General features: G+C 36.4%; 1 protein-coding gene across 3 annotated transcripts in view; it reads right to left on the bottom strand.

Moving 5' to 3' along the window:
• The window catches only part of LOC137949333 (protein ENHANCED DISEASE RESISTANCE 2-like), a 35669-nt gene that overhangs the window by 1437 nt on the left and 6712 nt on the right, over positions 1–27520 (bottom strand). Inside the window, exons 2-20 of one of the 3 annotated variants that reach the window (XM_068795405.1) lie at positions 27127–27201; positions 26950–27003; positions 26385–26450; positions 25844–25899; positions 25646–25722; positions 24442–24567; positions 20038–20072; positions 19759–19859; positions 19585–19680; positions 16890–16963; positions 16679–16750; positions 16128–16298; positions 15192–15394; positions 15010–15073; positions 13614–13786; positions 10483–10584; positions 9329–9376; positions 9096–9239; positions 8919–9014 (exon numbers count right to left, since the gene is read on the bottom strand). In XM_068795405.1, coding sequence (XP_068651506.1) covers positions 8919–9014; positions 9096–9239; positions 9329–9376; positions 10483–10584; positions 13614–13786; positions 15010–15073; positions 15192–15394; positions 16128–16298; positions 16679–16750; positions 16890–16963; positions 19585–19680; positions 19759–19859; positions 20038–20072; positions 24442–24567; positions 25646–25722; positions 25844–25899; positions 26385–26450; positions 26950–27003; positions 27127–27201 — 1833 coding nt within the window. The remainder of the gene's footprint in view (positions 1–8918; positions 9015–9095; positions 9240–9328; positions 9377–10482; positions 10585–13613; positions 13787–15009; positions 15074–15191; positions 15395–16127; positions 16299–16678; positions 16751–16889; positions 16964–19584; positions 19681–19758; positions 19860–20037; positions 20073–24441; positions 24568–25645; positions 25723–25843; positions 25900–26384; positions 26451–26949; positions 27004–27126; positions 27202–27520) is intronic. The other 2 variants (XM_068795407.1, XM_068795406.1) reach the window with 2 other exon arrangements.

Genomic DNA, 27520 nt, shown 5'->3' with positions numbered 1-27520 from the left:
ATCATAAGCTCCTGGCCCTACACAAACAAAGAAGTTACAGGTTTAAATACAGAAAAATACATGATTAAAGTTAAACGCCTATGATCACAGATTGATTGTTGCATGCTGCAGAGAACAAAAGGACAATCACATTCATCATGTATAGGGCAGTGAAACAGGCCCGACTCACATGTTGATACTTAAAGTGTTGAAATACATGTAAGGGTAGTTTTGTCATGTCACCCTTGTCATATGACCCTCTAGGAGTAGCAGTAAGCTAGTGACTTTATTAAAAGCATATGGTTCAATTTTCTTGTCAGAAGTATTAGTGAGTTATGAGAGTTAAGTAAGGAGGGGCATTTTTGTAATTTTATTAATTGTTGATTTGAGTGATTATTAAATGGAAATGGGGTCGACTTCTCCCCCATTGAGTGCAGACTTGACACTCTTCCCCTCCTCTCTTTTCCTCTCTCCTTAATTTATATTTCCACACGGTATCAAACAATAAGATCTTGTTGTGGAGCTTCTAAGGTGTTCTTTTTCCTAAGGTCAGCACTTGTTTGAGAAATGGGAATTTCCGAATTCTCTGCTGATTGAAGAAAGGTTAATTTTTTTATATTTTTTCTTTTCGTGCTGCTAATTGAGTAGTTCTATGCCTGATTTGTGGCCCTAGAGGGTTATAGTTTGGGTTTTTGTCACAGATCTCGGACCTGTGCCCATTGCCTACATCATCTTCCTGGATGCTGATCTCATCTTTATCTTTGGTGATCTAGATGTATTGTGTTGAACTACATCTGTTACAAATCTAATTGAATAGTTGTGGCCTACTTTTAAATTTAGGTTCCTTGATTGTTCCTGGTGTTGAACTACATCTATTACAAGTCTTTGTCTTTTGTCGTCGTTCTCTTTTTTTTTTTTATGGAAAAATAAAATTTGATCTTTTTTTTTTAAATGGTTGTCGTTCTCTTGTTGCCCTTGCTCAAAGTTCTTTTGTCACCCTTGCTCACGGATCACTCACCATGGTTCTCTCGTCACCATCCTATGACAGAAGCGAATTATTGAGACTTTGGGGGAGTGTTGTCCTCAATATTCAGCATGCACAAAGATGATAAGAGACATCCAGTGGACGTGGAGGGGGTAGTGTTGCCCTCAATATTCAGCATGCATAGAGTCAATCAGAGACCCGGTGGATGTAGAGGGGCTAGTAGAGGACAAAACAAATAGTTTGGGTGTGGTAGAGGTTGTAGTGATGGTAGAAATGATAGACAATGTGTACATTGTGGGCGCACTAATCATTTATCATAAACGTGTTAGGACAAGTTTTGCAAATTGGCTTGGGCTAATTCTAGTGTTCCTGATAGTGGTGTGACATTTGCAGGCCATGTAGTGAGCATTGTGCCTGGTCCCAGTAATTAGACTAGCAGATCACACAATTGACTTCTTATTCTGCATTCATGGTTCAACACAATCCTCTTGCTACCACCTTTTCAGCTAGTTCAGGTATGTCTACTTTGCATGTTAGTCCAGTCTTCTCTAGTTCACGTATGTCTGCTTTGCATGTGAGTCCAATCACTACATGGGTAATTGATTCAGGTGATCTTTGTATATGTTAGGTATGTCTTCACTTTTTTCCTCCCTCAGTCACTTGTCTCCATTTAAACATGTCATTGTTGTTGACGATTCATCTTCCCTAGTTAGTGGGGCGGGTACACTTCAACCCACTTCATCTTTATCCTCAAACATTGTTTTATTTTATTCCATTTTTTTTATTAATTTACTACTTGTTAGTCAGATTACTAAATATTGCATTATTCAGTAACATTCTATCCTACTCATTGTGTATTCCAGGACCTCCAAGCAAGAAGGATGATTTGATTCAGGGCATGAGAGAGACGTTCTTTATCACTGGGAAGGTCCATCACAACAGTCTTCTTTGGCACTTCATGCAGCTGGTTAACCCTTCCAAAGGCACCTACGATTAGGTCATTCTTCTTTGGCCAAGTTAATACAACTATTTCCAGCGTTGTTGTCTAGCTTGTCATTTTAGTGCGAGTCCTATCAGCTGGGGAAGCACCATTGATTATTGTTTCGGTCTATTGAGAGTCACAATAGTAGTTTACTTTTTTTCTTTTGAAATAGTGCTGAGTTATATTAAAAGGCTCAAAAGAGCAAGATTACAAGGAGGGGGAACCATCCCACAATAGTAGTTTACTTGAAATTATTTATTCAGATGTATGAGGACCTCATCATGTTCCTAGTGTCTTTGATTACCAGTATTTTTCCATTTATTGATGATTTTAGTAGCTCCATTTGGGTGTATCTCATATTGGAAAAATATGAAGTTTTCAATGTATTATTGAATTTTTACAATGAAATAAAAAATCAATTTGGTGCTTTACTTTATGTTTTTTGTACTAATAATGGACTTGAGTTCATGAACCATAAATTTGATTCATTTTGTGAGGCTAATGGTATTATTCATCAATCTTCATGCATGTATACCCCTCAACAAATTGGAGTAACAAAGCCAAGAATTGTTATCTACTTAAAGTTGCACATACTATGCTATCACATATACGCCTTCTAAAGTCTTACTAGGGTGATGTTGTTCTCACTATCTACTTTTTCATCAACAGGATGCCCTCATCGGTGCTTGGAAGGAAAAATTCCCTTCCAAGTTTTTAAGCTTGACAATGATTTGTTCCCACTTGTCTTTGTGTGTTTGGGTGTGTATGTTATGTACATGTCTTTGGTCAGCCATTGATGAGTTTAAATGTGTTTTTTTGGGTACTTACATACTCCAAAGGGGTAAAAATACTATTGTCCTTCCACCATACAGACATTTGTATCGATAGATGTCACCTTCTTTGAAGATGTTCCTACTTCTCCATGTCAAACAAATCGCATGTTCCACCTTCTTTTGATGCAAATATTGTTGCTCCTAGCCCATTGGAGGATGTTCCTAGTCCTATGCCAAGTGTCACGGAACAAAAACAATTGCAAGTTTATCGACGCAAGAAACCTCCCAAGACACCATCAAAGGCTCTCTCCACTACCCTTGTCAGCACCCCTTCGACTGCAGCTCATAAGCTAAGTGATCTGGATTTTTTTATTGTACTTCATAAAGGTGTTCATACTTCTACTAAACATCCAATTTCTCAATTTATCTCCTTCAATTTCTTGTCTGGTTGCTTCAAGAAAATTGTGTTGTCGTTGTCGTTGTCGTTGTCGTTTTGTAATATTCCTTCTTAAGAGCAAGAAACCATATTGTCTCCTCAGTAAAAGCAAGCTATGGACGTAGACTTGGAAGCTTTACTTGACTGAGACACCTGGACATTGTGTGGATCTACCCTTGGTGCTGCAATGTGGATGCTGTTGGGTATATACTATAAAATATAAGGCTAATAGTTCCATAGAACAGGTATAAAGACAAATTGTGGCAAAGGTTATACTCAAACCTACGGCATGGATGTTTTTGAAACTTTTTCTCCTATATACCCAGCCATGGCATTTGTTTGGATTCTGATTTTAATGGTAGTAACAGGGGTTGGCTTTTGTTTCAATTGGATATCAAAAATGCATTTTTATATAATGACTTGGAAGAAGAGGTGACAAGGAGTAACCTCCTGGTTATGTTATTTAAGGGGAGATTGGGAAAATATGGCGGTAGAAAAGGCAGTTTATGGCCTTAAGCAAAGTTCAAGAGCATGGTTAGACAAATTCAACAGGGTAGGTATGTCCTTGGGATTTAGTAAAAGACATTGTGTTGAAGAAGCCATATCAAAGAATCTAAGAAGAGTCTCATGTAGAGCATTTATCAAAATCTTCAAGGAGTCAAGGTAAATTTCATGCAAGACAAGTCTCACAAGAGAAGTAAACTCAAAGGAAAAAACTTATATAAAAGAAGATGTTTCCTAGCTGTGTTTTGTCTCTTTTATGTTGAATTTAGTAAGTTATAATTCGGGAGTAATTGGATAACAGAGAAAGTAAAGTTAGTTTTTAATTAGGAAACTTTTTTTTCTCTTTATTAATAAGATTGTCTGAGAGGGCGGAAGACAAACACATCAGTCTCCTCTCTAGGTTTTCCTTTCTTTTTTTTTTTTTTTTTGAAATAGTGATAATTTTATTTCAAAAAGAAAGAGAACACATCAAAGGAGGCCTCCCCTAACAACAAGAGATTGAGGGGGGGGGGGGGGGGGGGGGTTACAATTTTGCACACAAATCAGCAGTTGAATTGACTAATCTAAGAACCTGAGACTAATAACAAGAAATAGTGGAAACAATGTCTATAATATCAAGATAAAGCTGCCAGTGATGCCAAAGAGGGAAGGATGAGGTGGAGCACCATCCGATGACGACTTTGGAGTCTCCTTCCACAATAAGTGGACCTCTGAAGCGATCTTGAAATATGCACAAGCCGTTGAGGAGCCCAGAGAGCTGCAGTGGTCGAATCTGCAATTCCGAGAGGACCAGAGTAAGAGATAATAGCAGTGCCCTCCAGGATAAAAAATCACCCCGCCAAAGCCAGCCAAACCCAGGTTTCCAAAGGCGTTACCATCAAAGTTAAGCTTATAATAACCGGTGGGAGGAGGCGCCCAAACAACAACTCAGCGGGGAGCAGAGGGAACGGACATCTGAGGAATAATCTTCTAGTTGGTGCGGGTAGGGGCACCATAGAGGCAAGCGAATTCCTTCCGAAAGCGGGATCCAGGTAGAGATGAGCCCCGTGGCAGTACATATACCTCAGTAGCAAAGCGGGAAGCACAGTCAAATCGTCTGAAGTTCCTCTCCTCCAGAGACACCAAGGGACGAAAGCAATGCAAGCAGCTAGCAATAGTTTGCCAAGACTGGGAAGGCGGGTCCCCGAGGAGAAGCGACACATGGTACTCATGTCAGGCAGGATGCAGAAACTGAGGCCCATACTGTCGATCATATAAGTCCAAATCTTCCAGGCAAAACCACAGTGGATGAGAAGGTGGCTAATAATCTCAGCCTCCGTCCCGCAGAAGGGGCAGAGAGGATTGGGAATACTGTTGCCACGCCTGATAAGGTTGTCGGCAGTGAGGATCCTATTGCGGCAGTCACTCCAAAGAAAAGAAAATTCACCTTGGGTGGGGCCAAGAGGTGCCAAGCAAAGGCGGATCTTCAGTTTTTCTTCTCTGAACGTGTCCATACCTCTCTTCTCTTTTCTTCTCTTCTTCCTTTCTCACATTTTCAATATTAAGCATGCCCACCTTGTGAAACTTAACACATTGTTTATCATGAAGAGACCATCCAGAATTGTGGTGCTAATTGTATATGTGGATGATATAGGTCTAGATAAAGAAGTGAAAAAAAAGGTATAGCCAAGGTGAAAAAACATTTTTGCCAACACTTTCAAACCAAGATTTGGGGGGCCTTAAAAGTACTTTCTTGGGATTGAGGTAGCAAAAGAAGCAAGGCATGTTATTAGGAGTAAAGCCTACAAAAACACCTATGGAAGTGAATCATAGTTTCCATGAAGATAGTAGGGTGCAAAACTTAAGGGTAAGATCATGTACTAAAAGTCGGTAGGCAAACTTATATATGGTACAATGACTCGGCCAAATATATCATTTTTTGTGAGTGTGGTCAGTCAATTTATGGAGTGTAAATAGAAGATTCATCTACAAACCACACAAATAATATTGAGATATTTGAAGGAGGCACGGGGAAAAGGTTTGTAGAATGCACCACACGATCATTTGAAGGTTTGGGGATATTCAAATGCAGACTGTGCGGGGTGGGTCCAAGTTGGATAGGAAATCTACTATTAGTTCAGTTGTTTGTTACTGAAAATTTAATTAGTTGGAAGAGTAAGAAATAGAATGTTGACTTGCTCCAATGTAGAAGTAGAATACAATACAATGGTTCATATTGTTAGTGAACTTTTATGGGTGAGATCAGTTTTATAGTAGTTGGACTTCACTACTAAAGAGGTTATGACCATGCATTATGATAATCAAGCCATGATCCTTATTCCTAGTAATCCAGTATTTGATGAATGAACTAAGCACGTAAGATCTATTGTCATTTCATTAGCGATGTAGTGAGGTGGAACAATGGTTATTCCATATGTTAATTTTGTTGATCAACTTGGTGATATATTTACCAAGCCTTGGGCAAGAGAAAATTTTTGAACTTATGTAACAGGCTAAGGCTTCTTGATACATACGCTGCAGCTTGAGTGTTTAAATACATGTAAGGGTATTTTTGTCATTTCACCCTTGTCATATGACCCTCTAGGGGTAGAAGTAACCTAGTTACCCTATTAGAAGGATATGGTTCAATTTTCATATCATTCTGAGTTGTATTCAGTGAGTTATGAGAGTTTCAGTACAGAGGGGCATTTTTGTAACCTTGTTAATTTTTCACTTAAGTGATTACTAAATGGAAAAGTGGGTCAACTTCTTCCCCATCGAGTGCAGACTTAGACACACTCTTCCCCTCAGTATTTTCTCTCATCTCTCTTTCTTCCTTTCACCTTAATTTTATATTTTCACAAAAAGGAACTAGATCAAGGTAGAATAGTAGAGGCAGGGAATTGTGACACCTTGATCCAGACTTGGACCTTCACTGGTGTTACTTATTCTAAAATAATTTGCTAATTTTATCATTATTCAACTATTTACTTAAAGATTTCAACCATCATTCCATCTTCAAATTTTTGCTGCAACTATGTGCAGCTAGCTATCTAGTTGCTTTTCCTCATTCAGATCTACCATCATTCCATCTTCATTCAAAACGTCTACCTAGTCAGTTTTAGCTTTCTTCTACTTCTTGTGGGCTAACCAATCAACATAAAAAACACTGAAAAAGCGCTTCACCTGGTGTACAACAAGTCTACCCAATTTTTTTATTTTTATGGAATGTGTGGAAGTTTACCCAAAATATGACCTAATAATCTAAGATTTCGGTCTATTCATCATCTATAAGTGTTACTCGCAAGCATTCTCTGATATGCTCTCAGCTCTATTTTGTCTGTCCTAATTTTGCCACACCTCTATCTGAACTCATTTCCAACACCCTACATTCTGTGCCATAAAGCCTGTATGCACTAAAACCTGTCTTCTGAAACTTCTTTTCACCCTCATTGATCCAAAGACCTGTTTTGACAAGTTGCACCCTCATCAATCTCCTCTATACTGCTTAGGTAACAAAAAGAGTCTATTTGGGTAATAACTTCACTCTCTATCCGGATCTGATGTCAATTTCTTGAATTTGTCTGCAAATACTGTAGCCCATGTAGTCACTCATAGATCTACTTTGATGCGCTTGGATTTTAAACTCGCTTCCATATTTCTAGTTCTTAAGTCATGCCAACTCTAAATAATTAAAGAAAATGTATTATTTGGAATCCACATAATCACAGAGAATCCACTTGCATAGGAGAAGTTGGTTTATCTGTTAAAAAATGAAACAAAGGGTTTAAAGCTGATCCTTGCTGTACCCTTAGTGCAAAACCAAAGTTGCAGGGGATAAGTCCCTATCCTTAGTAGTGTCTGTAATTTTTTTTTTCCGTAAATCAATATGGAACATCTGAAATGTGTTGTTTTTCCAAAGGTAGCGTATAATATTCATGTAATATGCTAATTAAACTGATATAATGACTTTATAAAATAATAATATCCATAATACTATGTGTATCATAGACGTGCATATTTTGTAACAAGTCACTTGATTCAGATCCAAAGAGAACTTGAACAAGAGAGATGTCGAAATTGAAATTAGTTATTGAAAAAAATCAGATCTAGCTCCACCGAGCAAAAAAAAACACCCCTAATAAGTCTACAGTTGGTTTCAGTTGACCATCAAAGTTTATGTGAAAAAAACTGACCTGACCAGGCAACCTGAAAAAAAGTCAGCTCAAGGCACTTACTCAATTTGACCAACATGCTTCAGGTTTTGTATCTTTGGCACTACTCATTAAGCAGGCTGCTCCCGGTTCAGTGCAGAGTCAGATGAGTCAAGAGTTTAACTTGTTCAACTTTGTATTACTTGTTCAACTTTGTATTTTAAATTCTTTTCATTTTTCCTCAATTACCTCTTACAATGATTTTTACAGTAATTTTTTTTTAAAAAAACAAAAAACAAAAAAAAATGATTTTTACAGTAAATTTTAGTCACTACATCCAAAAAATGATAGAAATTTTCTGTTTTGCCATACAAAATGATAAAAAAAAATTGTGTATTTTCACCATAGACAAGCTTGTTTGGGTTCAACCATATAAACTAACAGCTTTTTCAAACTTCTGTTATAAGAAGTATAAACAAAGTAACATGTCAATGTTAGGTTCAAGTTCATCCAAAAATGACTAGCCCAAGTTAGGAAGCTCTTCCATAATAATAAGCACAGGATTTTTTTATTTTTTTTTTGAATTTTCTAAAGGCTTCAATGCACTAAAGCAAAAATAATTAAATAAAAAAATTTAAATCAATTAGCGTACAAAAATTTACAACCAACTGTTGTTACACCCTCCTTTGTTAGTTGATCTACCAACGAATTTGCTGATCTTGGAATGTGAACACTCAACACATGTGAGCCCTCTTTATGGGTCCTACAAATCAACAACTTTGGGTGGAGTGCAAGTACCCCTTCTGATACCATGTTAAAGTTCAGCCCAAGTTCATTCTAAAAAGACTAGCTGACGTTACAAGGTCTTTTCAAAACTAAAAACCAAGCGATTCTCCGTACTTTAACCTATGGGGCACTATTCCCACTAACATACACAAAAAGTAATACCTGTTATAAAAGACATTTTTAACCGTAACATGCATGGTTTTCAACTAACGTGACGGACAGGTTAATAATTACATCATTTTGCAATGATTTACGGACATAATTTTTTTCAGCAAAATGCATTTAACTTGCATAATAGTTGGGCAGTGAGCTTTACAAAGGGTGATGGGATTCACATTACCTCTAAAAAGTTGTCTTGCCTAAGGTATCTGCATGTCACTGCTTTCCCTAAAAGGCAAGCTTTGGTCCCAACTGCCCGTTTAACCATCCAGTAACCCTGATTGAGATTTGAGTGATCAATATTTAACTAAAATATTCCCAGTTACCTTAATTTCAAGAATAGCAACACAATGTTTACCTCAACAATGCTGGGAATGAGTTTGAATCTTGAATCACGAAATATGTCTGATCCATCCACAAACTTACTCAATAAAGACCCTTTACTAATGGGTCTGTCAGCTCCATAGTAAAGAACCAAACTGTAGTTTGGTTTTGCTGGAACCTATCATGGAGAAATAATAATGAAAAAAAAAAACTGATTTATTTATTTACAAACACATACAAAAAGGAAAGGGATTTACTGGTATGTACCTGTAAATTTATGACTAGGATGAACGGAAGCTTCTTCCCGGCTTCTGACTGAAATAGAGAAAGGTTTGCAAGGTGTATAAGCATAGAATCAAGAACATACTATACAATTGAAGAAATATCAACTTATTCTCAGTAGGGATTGACTTTAAGCTCAAAGGCCTTGGCATCTATTGAGTATGGTTCGAGTATTTTATGTTCAAACAACTATATGCAAAAAAAGGCTTCTAGAGCATCGTTCTTGCTGCCAAATTTTCTGCTCTTTTTTAAGAATGTCATAATGAAATTCAATGCCTTAGCTTAGTCTCAGTTTTATGCATGATAGCTGTTCTCACTAGTTTGAACTTAAATTTTTACATAGTAATAGCAATGGAGCTTCAGTCTGGTCATTATGGCTTTTTGAAGGTTCCAAATGTAACAGGGTACTGTCTGAAGGCACTGCTGTCCTAGAATTAGATGTACTCTCTCTCTCTCTCTCTCTCTCTCTCTCTATATATATATATATATATATATATATATATATATCACACACACACACTTTAAGAGGTTTTTTACTTTCCTCCTCTCTCCTCATCTACACTGTTTTCTATTTACTTTCCTCTCTCCTCATCAACACTGTTTCCAAAAGCCTAACAGTTTCACACTCATCATGCACAATGCTTCTTTCTTTATTTCTCCTGTTTCAATTCATGCAGCCTGGAGATATTGAATAACCAGATTATTAGTGACACAAAAGCTATTTGTCAGTACAGAAGGGAACAATTGTGATCTTAGGTGTTTCTACAACGACAATTTGCAGCAGGTTTATCATACTTCCACCATGAACAGTTGAAACATTTAAGGAGAGATCCAGATATCCATTAACTTTGCCACACAATCTATTATCTAAAGCCAAACTAAAAATCATGGAAGCACTGTTGTAGTGGTATTCCAAAAATGCTAAAAAGCAATCTTTAAGGGTTTGAAGCAGGGCCCTACTTAACAAGCCTGAAGAAAAGTTAATAAATACTTCTCCCAATTCCATAAAAAAACATAAACCTGTCTTTTCATTCTAAACCATGGATATATGAGAAATTTTCAATACGATAAAATTTCCATTAATACATTCCTATTTAAAAAAACATTTGGTTGTTTTAATTGATATAATGTGTTTTTACCTGAACAAGACATTTAGGGTTCAGTGCAGCCCCATCAATCTTATCATCAGAAATGAGCCAATCTACAGCCAAAAGCTTCAAAAGAGGGTCACTTCCCATGACCTGATAGAGAAAAGCAGACAAAATCTATGAAACTGGAAGTTGTTGGACAAAAGTGACAAATACAATTCCAAAGGAATCAATTAGGACCAGTGAGGTCCATGTATACAAGCTTAAAATTAGATTTGCTCAAAGAGAGACCTCATTAACATAAAGTGTGTTCATTGTATTCTAATCCTAATGTCATTATAAGTGGATCTCCTCCCTTGTAAATTCAAGCATTTTGAAACATTGGGATCCTTCACCAGCCACAGATTGTGACAACCTTCACCTCCTCCTCAAACATACTGGACCATTTTCACAAGCTATTGCAGGCATTTCTTTAAAAAGGAAATGCCAATATCCAGAAAAAAAGGAAGTGCCAGTGAGAAACTCTTGGATCTGCATAGATGCTTTTGCTAGTGCACTGTACTCATAAAATGTTAAATAATATATGCAAAAGACCTAAAATAGCTGAATATTTTTAATAGATAAAAATATCTATTCTAAAATTGATTCATTAAAATAAAGCCTCCTAACCTTGCTAGTAATTTTCATATGAACATATACTCAATTTTAATATGGTATCAGAGAGGGGTGGCTGCTTTGCTTGTCAAGAGGAGAAATAGTGGAAAAGGTCTCATGATAGTAAAATTTTTGAAATATCCTGAGATAACTAGTTTAGTTCATTATTGGACCCAACTTTAACATTCTTTCATCATTGATTACATGCACACTAAACATCACATAGCAGTGAGACTCGAAAAGAAGATCCCACACTAGAAACCCCCTATTGTGGCTATTGATTCAGACACACAATTCACTATCCGTAATATTTTGCTTAACATTTCATGAGTACAGTGGGCCGGTATAAGATTGGAAGCAAATTTAATAGTATAATCAGTATGTCCTTTTTGTTTCTTATAAACACTGCTAAGACTGACACAGAGCCTCTAGCTGCAAACTCATTGGTGATGGGTTTTGTCAACATTTTGTGTGATCCTATTACCCAAGATTTTTTTAATAGTAATTAACAAAGTTTTTTTGTTGATTAAAAACTACAATTTTTTTTCAGCACGCCAGAGCTTTAGAAGTACCATTTGAAAGTACACATGTTAATGTGTAGCATACTTATTCTGAAAACGAATAATATTCTCAAATGTTATCAGAAAAAAGAGAAGTAAAAAGCTATGTTAGATGAAATCCTCAGTGTCATTGGGTGGCCTGATGCAAAATGTTCCCTCCTTGGAACAACTACCATGTCTTTGACTGATTAAACTCATCATATCATTTTTTTATTTCCAAGTTTATGGGTTCCTGGTCAGTGTGGGGCTATTTCAGATCCATTTTTTCAGTAAGATAAGGTGCTCAATGAATGTCTTGTGTAGGGGCGATGTTTTTCCCCAGAAAAGTTTACTTTGTCACGGCTCTTCCAAGCTATGTATAGTTACCGACTCTACTCTCCTAATAAAATTTCCACAATTCAAAAAAAAAAAGTCCAAACAATTAATTCAGCATTAAGAAATAAAATAGCTTCCTCAAAATCTGTAGACTGGTGGTTGTCACCCAAAGTGAAAAAAAAATAGGTTAATTAGCTATATACCCCTAATATATCTCATAAAGGTGCACATAGTCCCGAGTACAGCCAATATTAAGCTTATGCCCTAGTTCAGTTAACTCTAATATTATCAACCCAGTCATTGACCAGATTTAAGCGGTTCAATTAATTGGCTGCAGATTCAACGAGTGATATGTACATAAATAAACATGTGAACTTGAACCTTCGCAAGTTAGGTATATACATGACCAAATTCAGCTATAAGAATGAGATCTAATAACGTAAATTTTATTTTTTACATATTCTAATTTATATGTTTTTCTAAGCGTTCATGATAATTGTTTTTACTTTTGATTGATAAAAATTAGATAATATGATTATTTTAAGTACTTAAATATAATAGCAAGCATGTGTTGATTATGTTGAAATACAAGTTGAAGAGATATTATCCATCATTGTGAAATGCAAGTACATAATAATTTCTAAAACCTTTTTCAAATAATTTTTTGACATGTAATGAAAATTACAAAACCTAATTTTCAGCATAAGGAAAATGCTTTAAAAAGTATAAGCCCATAATGTGAGGATTAATCCAGATATTTAATCATTTCAAAATATGATAAAAATGATATTATATTATAGCATAAAGAATATTAAAAAATAGGGCTAACATACACCACCTAAAAACTTCTGTCCATGAAAATTGCAAGAATTTTGCCATACAATTAAAGAATCTTTTGAAAATAAATATTAAAAATCAACACTCTGAATTGGGACAACTTCTGTTGTAGGTTGGTGGTTTTCAAACCCTCCTAAACTCTCCCTTCAAGTCTGTTTTTTTTTTTTTTTCAAACAAGCCACCAAGGTGGATGATTGGACGCAGCCAGGTCATGTCACTTGGAAGCATTTGAACCAATCCACTTGGCAAGGCTTTCTGAAAAAGTCAGAAACCAGGTTCTATAAATATGTACTAGAACAATGCCCACAGTTTAAGATAAAGATTATTAAACATTGTGCAGGCCTACATGGCATGAGTTACTCATAGGTTCTTATCGTAGAAGAGTCATAATATCATTTTACGGCTTATGAGGTTATGTTTTCTTTCTATATAAAAGAAGAGTTAACTGATTGCAGGGGTAATATGTAATTTGGGCAAAATTTGAAGGCTATGTAAGCATTTATTTGGATCATGTTGGAAAGTAGAAACCTTCTTGTTTCATGGTTCCAGAATGTCAAAGGCTCATCCGTGTGCGCACATCCCAAACTAGTTGTTTGAGGGTGTGAAACGAATTGGAGGTGGGTATAATACAACATGTTTTATGAGTTTGAATGATCTTGAATTTATTAGATAGGAAGCAGCCCCCAAACTTGGTCAATCGTTTTGGGATGGACCAAGACAGCTACCACAAATCTCAACGGTAGATAGAGAGACACACACATCTATATAGAGATGCATATAAACAGAAAAAAAAGACTGAAATTGTGTGTATCTTACCTTAGAGTAATCTGTCAAGTAAGTTTTCCCTCTAATCTTAAATGCTTGTCCACCAGGAGAAGTCCAGCAATTTGTGTCGATGTCATTTGTCCCTTTAGGCAAAGTACCATTGAACTGATTCACCTCTATACTGACAGGAGAAACCCTGGTATCTAATTCACTGGTGGGAGCAGCTGCTTAGACGGACATTATTATGTACATAGAAATCATGACATAGTCAGAACATTGTACCTGAACTGTACATATAGATAAAATGTTTTGATAATATAGCATTCATTTCGAGCAAACAATATTTCCTATCTAATAGCCAGGGAAATAACAGCAGATTTTCTACAGAGGTTGCATTTCATCTCAAGAGTAAAACTTTATGCATTTAAATAAGGAAGACAGTTACAAGATCTAGAATGGTTCCTTTGAGATGGTTCGAGGGATTCTCCTTCCTCGGCTGGGCAAGTTAATTCTTGCAGCCTCTTGTGCATGTTCCATGGTGCATTTGGCTCGAGAGGAACAACCGAAGATTCAACTCCAAAGCTAGTACCCCAGACAACACGGCTTCTCATGCCGTCGGCCTCATCTCGAGCTGGCTTCATACAAAGGAGGATTTTGCCACTCTTTCAGGGGTTTCCCTTTGGGAAAATTGGAATTTGATTGCTCACATGTCTAGCCCTATCAGAGCTCCTAGAATGGTTATCTGGGATCCTCCCCCCAGTGATTGCATAAAGCTGAATTTTGATGGTAGTGTTATTGGATGTCTTGGTCCAGCAGGAGCAGGTGGTATATTCAGAGGTCACAATGGAGACCCTATTATTTCTTATGCGGGTCCGGTGGGCATTGCCGATTCTAATACTGCTGAAGTTAGTGCTCTGTTGTTCGGCCCCAAATCTTCAAAGATCGTCTCCATGGCAAGTTAATTATTGAAGGCGACTCGAAGACGGTTATTAGTTGGTGTTCCAAAGACAACCTCCCCCCTTGGCGCCACTAGCCCATCACTGATAGTGTTGCTGACATTGTATCTCTTTGCATTGTAATTGGAATCTCATTCCTAGATCAGCCAACTCTTTGGCTGATAAATTGGCTAAATTCAGAACTTCCCAACAATCTCTCATTGTATGGGAAGGATTCCCTCCTTTGTAATATGTTTTTTTGAGCTTTTGTCTTAATAAAAATCAGTATCATTTCAAAAAAAAAAAAAAAAAAAAAAAAGATCTAGAAAACAGAAAGGAGCCCAAAATTCAAGCAAGTAAAAAACTAGACTGTTCCAAGTCTTTTACTGACACATGAATTAATGAAACTCCAAGTCTGTATGCAATCTTTTCTTTAAATTAAAAGCATTAATCTAATTTTAAGTGAAAAGGAAATCTAACTAACCACACATGCTTAAGGAGAGTAAGGAAACCTGGATGCTTAAGAACCAAGCTTGCAAGGGCCCATGAAACACTTTTCAGCTTTAGCTTTCCACTCTGTCCAGAGGAAAACTCATTGTTATGAATTGTATTGTCCATTTAATCCTCGATGATGAATCACTTGTGACATGCATGGATGGACATACAGGAAAAAAAAGTTTTGTAAAGAGTTTACCTTGGAGAAGTCTACTTCATCATCACTATCTTCATCCTCCAATGCCTGGTCAGCTGCAAGGGCATCATAAAATTCTTCTTTTATTTCAGGATCTTCAAAGTCACTCAGACTGGAAATAGAATCAGTGGAAATGTTTGATTGGACAATTGCAGATGGCGAGTCAGATGTTAGTGCAGGGTTTGCCTCAAAGTACTCTCTCAGACCTAAACAAATATAGAGACCAAGCTAATAAGAAATTTCAGGAGATAGAATTTTTTTTTTATAAGCTGTAAAGCTTTGACACACAATAAAGATACATTGATCATATATTCTATTGTTCTCGGTATCATAATTAATCCAACAAAAACTGATTATTCATATATATGGCTCTACATAGCAGCTATGCTTATGTGCACAAAGAATCACACATAGCTGAAGACAGAAGAGTAAACTTGTGCTCAAATCAGGAATCGGCTCCAGCTTTTAGATGCTTAAGGCTCCACCAATATCATACAAATAAAAAGATTTCCTAATTGTACAAGATCCCTATCTTGGTGAACTATTTTCCAACAAGTGCATAGAACAATGTAGAAGGTATTGAAGATTTCAACTAAAAAACTACAGCTTAGAGCAGAGATACGCAAACCTTCTTATACAAGGTTGTGGATCACCAAGGTGGGATTATTCTTAGTTCTCTCCCTCACTTGAAGGCCTCTTTATGGCTCCTAACACATGGATAATTTTCTATGGAGACTTAGCCAATAGTAGATGCTCAATGAAGCTGCTCTAATACCATGAAGAAAGACATCCAACTCAAAAGTTTGAGCTTAGAGTGGATAAGGCCAACTCAAGTTCCTATACTAGGTTGTGGATTACTCTCAACCCAAACTAGGACTATTTTTAACATGTACTTTTACATAAGTATCATAATCAGAGAGATAAGCCATGTTACATAACCTGAAACTTGGCACAGCAAAGCATAAGGGATAGTCTTCTCAAACTTTACACAGTTACGCTCCTTCCATGGACCCCATCCGCTAGAATTTATCTCTAACATTTGGGTGACAAGGCACTTTTTCACAGTTGAATTTGGTGATGGGTCCAGCCTTCTGATCTCCCAAGTAGAAGCTGCAAACATCACAATAAGAGATTAGCATAATAAGAGTTGAAGTTAAAGCAGCCAGATTGATATGTGGCCCAAAGATACAGTTAAATAAGCAGAAGAAAGATTTGTAAGGCATGTGTCAATCTCTAAATAATCTGCTTAAATCTCATCTTTAAAAAAAAAAAAATTCTTTCAGTAGGGCACAGAAGAGACTACCATATCAAGATTAAGCATAATTACAGTCAAAATATGAGAGAGATCTGCAAAATATCAAAACTGTTTTATATGATAAAATTTTCATTTACAGTGAACTGGTAATACATTTTACTGAATGTTTGCAATGCAGTTCAAATAACAATCTCAGCAATTTAGATACATAAATTCTTTAGTAAATGTTTCTTACGATTGATTTTTGTACGCAAATAGCCAGATCTTGGAGGGCGTTTCTTGTGACCAGCTGGAAACTGTAAAATTGCTGCAGTAATTGGCACATTGATGAGAATGTATGCACAAATCTCTTAGAACTTATACTTCAAAACTTGGGGGTAGATAAGCAAAACAGGAAAGAATAATTTTAAGCATGTGCAGGTGAAAGCATAAAGGAAGACACTCACTATATGCTCCATCTTGTCCACGAAACCACTGCCGCGAGAAAACAAAGTCCCTCTTTGAGTTCCACCTGGAAATACTATTACAACCGAAGCACAAAACAATGAAATGAAATAAAATGGTCAATAATAAATTAATATATTTCCCATAAGACAAAGAAAGTCAAGCTCTTGACGTTAATACACAGAGTATGAGTAATTATGTCCATTTTTGCATAATTAAAGAACATTATGTTAAATTTGGATCAATGTTCATCTAAAATGACTAACCAAAGTTAAAAGGCCTTTTCCCAATTAATAACCAGGATTTTTCACAATTTTGACCTATGTGAGATTATGCTCACTAGTGCTCTGCCTCATGTCTCAGACCAAACAAATAGGTGACAAGCTTGCAACATTGATAACATTAACTATGGAACACTCAGCCCAGTAGAACAAACACCTTGATTGGATACTAAGTTGAAATTAAGTTTGGTCCCTCCCAAAATGACTACATGAATTTAAGGGACCTTTTCGACCACTGAATTTTCCCAAACTTTCTGTTAGAAAATCTATTGAAGGGCAATTTCATCATTTTACACTTCCTACAAAGTCCAGCAGCTACACTCTCTTATTCTATGTGTTTAGTTTTAATTCTAGTACAATTTTCATGTAATTTAAATAAGCATGTAAGGAGATTTAAGGGTTTAAGTGTTTTTAAGTGACTAGGGGTATTTTTATAATTGTTATTCGGAACTCTATAAAAGCATTGGGGGTCTTGACCCCCTTATTCCAAAACTCTCATTTCTTTTTCTTTTTTCTCTCTCTCCCCTTTTCCAAAACCATAAAGCTTGATGTCTTTGAGACCTTTTCTCTGGTTGCACGCATGTCTTCGATCCGGATCTTGATGTCCATCGCAATTAACAAAAGGATGGCCATTATATCAACTTGATATTAAAAATGTCTTTTTACATGGCATCTTAGTTGAAGAAGTCTATATGGAACAACCTCCAAGGTATATTGCTCAGGGGGAGAATGACAAAGTATGCCGACTAAAGAAAACCATATGTGGTCTCAAACAAAGTCCCCGAGCATGGTTTGAGAAGTTTAATCAAGTGGTTACGTCAATTGAATTTGTTTGGAGCCATTGTGATCATCCACTGTTTGTTATGAGGAGGTCGTTTTGTATTGTGGTAATATTTGTATATGTAGACAACATCATTCTATCTAGTAGTGATTTACAAGACTACTATATCCCTAAAATACCCATCTAGCAATTTCATGACTAAAGACCTAGAGTCCGTAAAATAGTTTCTAGCCATAGAAGTAGCTAGAAGCAAGGCATGTCTGATATTGACTCAGAGGAAATATGTCATGGACATGCTACATTAGTATGGACTATTGGGTGCTAAACTTGTGAAGACTCCAATGGAGATTGGGCATGATCTTCATGATGAACAGAGCGATGAACTCCGTGACAAAACAATGTATCGTCAGCTGGTTGGAAAACTCATATATGCTACTGTCACTCGTCCTAACATAACATTTGTTGTGAGCATTATTAGCTATTTCATAGAGTGTTTTCGCAAGGTTCACCTAGAAGTTGCCCAACGGATCTTGAGATATCTAAAGGGGCACCTAAGAAGGGACTTTTCTTTAAGCCTCATAATCAAATGAAGATAGAAGCATTCTCAAATGTTGACCATGTCGGGTCTAAGCTTAACCCAAAATCCACTATTGGCTACTGCGTCTTCTGGAAGGTAATCTGATTAGTTGGAAGAGTAAGATGCAAAATATTGTAGCTCATTCTAATGATAAAAGTCGAGTATAGAGTCATGGTTCATACATTCAGCGAATTGATGTAGGTGAGATCTACGGTCAAAGAGTTGAAACTACAACAAGAGAGGCCAACGACTATGTATACATAATCAAGCAGCCATATTTATTGTAGGAAACCCAGTGCTTCGTGAACGAACGAAACACATTGAAGTTGATTGTCACTTTTTCGAGATACTATGATGAAGCACTGGGTAGGTCACCCCCTAAGTGCGGTCTGGTGATCAGATTGGAAACATATTTACTAAAGGACTGGACAAATGTGAATTCAGTGTATTCTACAACAAGCCGGACCTTATGGATATATACACTCTAGCTTGGGGGAATGTTAAAAAATCTACTGAAGGACAATTTAGTCATTTTACACTTGCTGCAAAGTCCAACAGCTACACTATCATATTCTGTGTTTATTTTAAGCATGCACGGAGATATAAGGGTTTAAGTGTTTTCAAGTGAATAAGGGCATTTTTTTAATTTGTTTTTCAGAACTCTATAAAAGCACTGGGGGTCAAGCTCGAACCCCACACAAAGTCATTCCAAAACTCTGATTTCTTTCTCGTTTCTCTACCTCTCTCTTTCTCTCTCTCTCTCCTTCTCCAAAACCCTAAAGTTCACTCTTTTACACTTTTATATGTGGATTTTCCCTGCTTAAATGTCAAACTTCAAACCTTTGCTTTCATAACTTGAGTTGTGGTATTAGTTTGATAAGAAATTCCATCGCAATTCTACTAATACTAGAGCACAAATCAAACAGCCCTTGGGAAAGAACATTCTGATTATCAGATATAACTATAGATTATTGGTCAACAGATCTTGTTCCTGATATTATAAGGGCTTCGTGAAATAGTCTCTTAAGCTTTCTGATATTAATCAATCACTAACTTACCGTGTTAGGTATTTTGGATCATAGGTTCCATATACAACATCATAGTGCCCATTGATTGAATCCACCAATTCAAGATCACCTGTCATCATATCCCACCTGCAAAGATCATTTTTCGATAAATTTTAAGAACTTAAAAATTAGAGCAGCAGAGCAATGCAAAGCAGTTTAACTTACTCATATCTTTGATGCTTGTCAAGGCTGAGAACCACCTCAAAGACCATATCTGCACTTGCATCCACCACACCCACTGACTTGACAAGAAAACCTTTACCGCTCTACAAAGAGTATTAGAACGAGAATGAAATACCTTTCTTGGAAAATATTTGAAAACTGATATCAAAGATACTAGAATAAAAAAATAGACATTGTCATATAGAAACAGTGTAAAGGACATAAAGCTGCTACTCCTTCCTAGCGAATATAACTGCAAATGCAATGCAAAAGATTAGATACCTTCAAGCTGGCAACATCTTCCAATATTCTAATACCTGCACAAACAAGTAAAAGGAAGCCATTTAATTAATAAACACAGAACGATGATTTTTCACCTGTCTTGAAAAGAATAAAATTAATTCCATAATTTTTTACCACCAGCAAAATCATTTCATGTCCCCCATTCTGTCTATTTTTATCACCTACTACCATCTTTCATGAAATAAAGAGAAAAGATAACGTAAATGCCCTCAACTATATCTGGAATACACACGGCCATAACATTACTTTTCCTCAAACATCAGCGTGGAAGGCTGATGTGGCCTGGACCTGTGGGGCTAGAGCTGTCAACTAGAATGCCCTACACCAATGTCATTTCAAGGAAGCAAATGATATTTACAAAATTTATGCTCACTTTCCCTCTTCATAAGGGAAGACAACAGAGTAGATCGTGCAAAACCTTCTCCATAAGCACAACCCTGTGAGCTATCTTATTTCTAAACCAATTTTTTTATTGAATATGAGAATCTTTTGCAAACTTTAACACATTCAAAACATAGATTTAATTGCATATTTAACCTCTACCTAGACAATAATAGGAAAAACAATAATTACCCCTTGACATCCTGACCTCTTTATTCCCGAAAATGACCATAAATAACTCATAAATGTAAATGGAACATCCTTTTGTTTCTTTTAAGAAAAAATAAACCCTCTATCTCAGTGAGACTTGAAGCCAAGACATCCTTGGAAACCTTCCCATGTTACCATTAGGCCATGCCCAATCAGCAACATCATTCTTCATTTTAAAACGTGTACCCACCTCTAATCTCATCCCAAAACACAACTTTTTGGCATTTTAGTGCCTTTGAACAAAACTTGGATCGAGACATATACATAGAACAAAGTTATTTTCACAAACGTTGCATTTAAGTCCATCCCAAAATTTCTAGCTGGAGTTAGGGGGCCTCTTCCCAAGTAATAAAAATAGGATTTTTTTTAATCTTGGATTCATGTATGACTATCTTAACACTTCCACTCACTTGAAGGCCCCCTCTTTATAACTCCTACATATGGACAATTTTTGGGTAGAGGTCCACTTACAAGCACCTGCTCTAGTACCATGATAAAGTTGGGTCTAGGTCTATCCAGAAATGACAAACCAAAAGTCAAGAGACATCTTCCCAGGTAATTTGTGCAAAATCTTTCTAATCCTAGATCTATGTGGAACTATTCACAATCACATCCATAGTCAGGTGCTAGCACATATTAAAGAGTGTTTTTTCTTTGTTCACTTCCTTTTCTATTATTTCCAAGATTAAGCTCATTAAAGGAATTTCTAATTTCATCAATGAATTGATAAAATGTATTAAAAGAGTGCATAGGTTCTATCCAGAATTTGAACTTCTCCCTTCTTATTTTGTGACCTTGTTTCTGCTCATGACTCTTTTCTTCTCCTTTCTTTTCCTCTTTCCTTCCTCCTTTGAGATCAAAGATTGATCAAAGTGATCAAAGCATAAATTGTTAGAATTTTGAGACTTAAACAGCTAGAATGTTACTGGACTTGCAGAGCGGGGTGTGTCAACGACATAAGCAACAACAGTAGGGAAAGTAGAAGCAAATGCTTCAGTTATTATTGCTCCAGACGCTGACCATGTGAATATTTCAATTTGACCAGGAGTATCCACAAGAACATAGTCCAGTTGATCTGCCCACTTTTCAATAAGCGATACAACCTGATCAAACTTTGTAGATTTAGTGATTTAAGAATTCCCCCATTTGGACCAAGATTGTATTCCTTCATCACATCCTTGTACTTAATAGTGTCCCTTATATTGATAATTGTACCAAAAGGAAGGTTCACAACAGCAGGGTCAAGATTAAGAACATATCCCTGAATATTTGCAGCTTGTGTGTGGTAAACCAAGTGGTGAAGGAAAGTTGTTTTTCCACTTCGAGCCTTGCCCAAAACAAGCTGGAAGTAGGGTAACGGGATAGTCCAAATGTTGTCTTGTAAGTTTCATTCTCCCTTTGCGTGAGTCACAAAACATTCTCACATCACAGAAGTATTGCCCTTTATTCCATATTGTTCAATTATATAGTTAACATTCATGTAAAGGTAGTTTGGTGATTTTACCCTACAGATGGGCCTCTAGGAGTAGCAGAAGGTAGTTTCAATGTTGGAAGTATAAGTTTCAATTTTCATATTACTCTAATATGTATTTAGAAATGTATGTAGTTTTAAGTCATGAGGGGCAATTTGGCATGTTTCAACATTTTTCACTTAAGTAACTATTAGGGGATGTTAGTGCACAGGGACAGTGAAGGAAGAAAGAGCATTCTTTAGGGAAAGTGACGCTTAAAGCATTAGTGGGCGGAGAAAGTGAGGGGGAAAGTGATTCACCTAGAGAAAATGGATCACCCTGTTACCCTGTGAACGATGGAAATTGAAATTCCATCCTCGACCCTATGGTATAGAGTTATGGGTCCACAGGGAGGTATAGAGTTAGGCTTGTGGGTAAGGGCTACACTCAAACTTATGGTGTGGTTGTCTTTAAAACCTTTTTCCTGTAACAAGGTTGATGTCTATTTGGATTTTGATTTCTATGTTAGTAAATAAAGGCTAGCCCTGAATTCAATTGGATATAAAATGTCTTCTTATATGGGGACATAGAGGAAAAGTCGCATGGAGCAACCTTCTGGGTATCTTGCTCAGGGAAAAATTAGGAAAGTGTGCAGATCGAACAAGGTCATTTACGGCCTCAAGCACAACCTCATGGTGTGGTTTGATAAGTTTAGCAAAGTAGTTATGTCCTTGATTTTTTCTAGAAATCATTGTGACCACCCATTGTTTGTTTTGAAGAGGCCCTTCGGAGTTGTGTTAATTGTGTATGTTGATGACATAGTACTAACAGGAAGTGATGCCAGGGGTATTGAAAAAGGAAAGGAATATCTTGCAAAACATTGTCAAACCAAGGACTTGGGATCCCTCAAGCATTTTTTTGGGATTGAGATAGTGAGAAGAAAGAAAAGAATTTTTTTGACACAAAAGAAGTATGTTACAAATATGCTACAGGAATATAGTTTTAAGATGCCCATAGAAATGAATCATAATCTTCATAAAGATGATAGTGCAAAACTCAAAGATAAAACCATCCATATATAGAGGTTAGTGGCTAAACCTATTTATGCTACAACTACAGTTACTCGGCTTGACATCTCGTTTGTTGTGAGTATAGTCAACTAATTCATTAAGCATCTTAGAAAGATTCATTTAAAGGCGACACATGGAATATTGAAATATTTAAAGGGAACATCGAGCAAAGGCTTATTGTGTGAACCTCATGGTCATTGGCAGATGGGGGGATATTCAGATATTGATTATGCAAGGTCCAAGTTGGATAGGAACCCACCACTCATTATTATGTATTTGTTGAAGGAAATTTGATCGGATGGAAGATAAAGAAACAAAATGTGATGGCCCAATCTAGTGCAGAAGCCAAATACCCGCGTAATGACTCATATAGCTAGTGAACTTCTATAGGTGAGATCAGTTTTGCAAGAGTTAGGCTTCTCCACCAAAGGTACTATGGTGATGCATAGTGAACACCAAGTTGCCATATTTATAGCTAGTAAATAGTCCTATGTTTCACAATTGTCATTTCATTGGTGAAGCTATGATGAGAGATCTAATGGTCACTCCATACATTAAATATGCAGACTAGCTTAGTGATGTTTTTACTAAGGCCTTGGGAAAGCGAGAGTTTGGGAATTTTTGTAGCTGGTCTTTTTTAATATATACACTCCAACTTGTGGGAAAGTTTTGAATTATATGAAAAAGGTATTTTGGTCTTTTTACATGAGTAGTAGTAAGTTGAATTTTGTATAAGAGTTACATGGTTCGATTTTTGTTTTATTTTGAAATGTAATCAGGGAATCATATTGTTTTTAATGTAGAGGAACATTTATGTACCTTTGACTTATTTTCACTTAATTGAGTATTTAATAGAAGAGAGGTTGATTTCTGACCTCTCAACAAGCGCTGGAAATTGCCACTCTCTTATCCCTTCCTTATGCTTTCTTCTCTCTTGCTTCTCAATTTTGTATAGGCTTGATTTTGTTCTTATACCAAAATTTGATGCCTTGAGAGAGAGAGAGAGAGAGAGAGAGAGAGAGAGAGAGAGAGAGAGAGAGAGAGAAGAAAAAGAAAAAAGAAAGATAAGAAAGACATATTGAATATGTGGATTGGGCCTTTTGCATAATGGCCACATGGAAGAAAGGAGGAGAAGGTGTAATATATGTGTGCAATTATAACTCAAAAACAAAAAAAAAATTGAATAATATCACCATGGAGAAAGAAAGTAACACAAGTTTCAAAAGATATAACTTTTCACTGAAAACAATAATATGAAAAATAAGGAATACCATTCACGGCTCGCACACATTTCCATTCATGTGCTTCAATTGCATCAGTAGCATCGCCTTCAAAATATTCGCTCAACCTCCCTCCGTTTCCTATATTTGAAGCATGACGTAGAAGTCTCTCCGGACCTACAATTGAGAACAAGACTTGCAATCTTGAAAACTATTACATTTGAGATCCATAATAACCCTATGATAGTGTCTATTAGAAACATACTAAAGATTATGAAGAACAGAAATGAGAAAAAGTAAAGACACTATCAACAAGCTATACAATACTAAGGAAGATGTTATCTCCCTATAGTCATTAGCATTAGGATCAGGGATGAGCTCAGGTCCTAAAAACTGTTAGCAGATATAGAAGAGTCTTACATGACTCTCACAGTAAGAAGTCTCACAGAACCAGAATTAATATAGTGGAGTCTTACAGGAGTCTCACAGGAAGGAGGTCTCACAGAAGAGTCATAGTTAAAGGTGTTTTAGTTATGTTAGTCTTCTATTTATGTTCAGTTGTTCAATTGTTCTAGGACTTATCTTTTAGTGTTTAACTTTGGGTGTAACTAGAAAATGGGTAGTTTAATTGTAATTTGATTCTACTTATTTCTTCTATTATAAATAGAGACTCATTGTACTCAATTGTGAACAAGTCAGTCAATTATTTATCTTTTCTAGAAATTCAACAAAAACTTATCTTCTTTTAACTTTTGTTTTTGCAAGAGGTCCTTCAGTGACTTCTTTACATACCAAAACAATTCAAAGTGCAAGGTCAATTAGAAATTGTTAAAGTTATAAGTGTCAAGGGTAGTTTGATCATTTTACATACATGGGTTTCTCCTCTTGGGTTAGGAGAGTATTCATCTTCTTATGTGAACATTGTGTTCAATTTTTCAGGTCTATATGCTTTGTATATTAGGAGATATAAGTAGTTTAGTCTAGAGGAGTATTTATGATATTGTGTAACTTTTTCACTTAAGTGACCTATTTAATAAAAACAGAGGTCAATCTCTGACCTAGGAAAATGTGTTGCACACTGAAGCACTTCTAAATCTTCTTCTTTTCTTTTCTTTCTTTTCTTTTCTTTTCTTTTCTTTTCTTTTCTTTTCTTTTCTTTTCTTCTCTCTCTTTCCTCTTTCTTCTCTATTGCTTCTCTTTTTTTCATTTTTACAGAAACTAAATTAAGCAGTAGCCAAGACGGTGAAGCACATACCTTTACCAATTCTTATAAGCTTTTTCAGACCATGCGCATACCGCCTCACACGGGGCCGGTGTCCTTCAAGATTAAGCCTTTACCATTCACACAGAAATGCACAAGGCATAGATTAGATTGAAATAGAAAAAACAAATAAGCATTTCAAGTAATAAATCTTGCAAAGCCTAAGCATTTCAAGGAAAATCACAAGCATACTCAGCCTCAGTCGATAATCCGTGCCTGCCACTTCGTTGTGCAAGCTCATAATCCAACTGTTCACAAAACGAAATTTTAACTGTGCAATGATGAGAAACAAACTTTTGAGATACCATAGATAAGTCAAGAACAAGAATATGGTTTATGAAAGCATTGTTCTTCAAATAACCTTATGATGTTGTGATCTTCGAAGAAAAGAACTTATCAGACAGGACCAATGTTAAAAAGAGCATCAAATAATAAATCTCTAGCTGTTTTCATAAGATAAAAAGAATATTTACTTTTTCTCATTGGATAGAGAGGTCGACTGCCAAGTATTGAACAGGAGTAGGGCCTTCACCAGGAAAGGCCATGGGCACTTCAAATGACATGGCAAACCCATGAAGCTAAATGGGATCAATTGTTTGTCTGTCAGGTCTTATTGTCCTCACCATGTACGCAAGCATTTGATTTACAAAAAGCATAAAGTGATCAATGCATATACTGGAAGTAGCTGGGACATCATCAAGAAGCATAAAGTGTTAGCAAGTAACAGTGCTACCTGTTGCTTGGCCTGTTCAAATGCTTCCATCCATTTGCTTGCTTCTCCAGCAGTAGCGCAAGCAATCTTTGCCAATAAAAGTGAAGTTAAAACAAGGTTCTATCATAAACTAAACTTTTCCAAACAAGTCTAGATAAATGAATATTATAGACAGTCTAACGAAGTTCTTTTTCTATGACACACCCCCAACCACAGGTGCAAATAGATATGGATATAACCAAGGACATGTTTTTGTGGCATGGACTTGAGACAAGATTCAGACACATTGTGCATGAATATGCTGGTTTAACCAAACCCAGTTAAAGGGCCACACGTACAAACTTCAATTTCAAACTTCTTCCAGTTCCCTTTTACCATAAAATGCAATATATTCAAAGTTCTAGGTAATGTTAGGCTCAGGCAATAGACCTGTAAACTTTTAGCAGCAAATAACAAAAAAAGGAAAACTTTGTCCTCATAATGAAGCACAGATTTTAAACTTTCTAAAAAACAAGACCAGAATTGCTCACAAGAGTAAGTGTACACTGGTGTAGGCAATAATCAACGGTAATAAGTGAATGCTTACTTCTCCTTTCTTTGTCTCGTCCAGTCGATTACAAAATCTTAAAACGTAGAGATCCTAGGGAACAAATAAATTGTGCAATTAGAAATGAAACTGTGGCTTCGTCAGATGAGAAATAAGAGCAATAATGATGAAAGTACAAAAGTAAGAGTCGACTGCAGTCATCATTCCAGGTGATACCCCATTATGGACCTTCCTGCGTCCGAGCTCTTCCACCATTAGAGTTGGACCTATAATGCCTTTCCTGATGGGTTTCTGCAGGAACAAAGCATAATATTTTAACAGTCCAAAATATGTAACATTCATAAGGCAGCAGTATAACTATGCAAACATGCTATCATACAAAAACCCTTCTGCCCTCCTCTGAGAAAAATGAGGAAAGATCACCACGAGATGAAAGCTATTCAAGATCCTAGACCATTATGAATCTTTCCAGGTCAATCTTCAAAACAGGATGCAAGGTTTATTTAGCAAATTACTTGCTCTTTGCCACTGTATCCATGTAGATTGCTACAACCAAATGAACTCCAACATTGTGCCTTTAATCAACCATGTACTATCATTATTATTTTAA

This window comes from Aristolochia californica, unplaced genomic scaffold, assembly GCF_029961685.1.
Source record: "Aristolochia californica isolate CCGP_79_NKW_82.1479 unplaced genomic scaffold, dmAriCali1.0.hap1 SCAF_14, whole genome shotgun sequence".
Classification (NCBI taxonomy): Eukaryota; Viridiplantae; Streptophyta; class Magnoliopsida; order Piperales; family Aristolochiaceae; genus Aristolochia; species Aristolochia californica.
The sequence above is the reverse complement of the archived record's forward strand: the minus strand, read 5'-3'. Positions and strand labels throughout refer to the sequence as shown.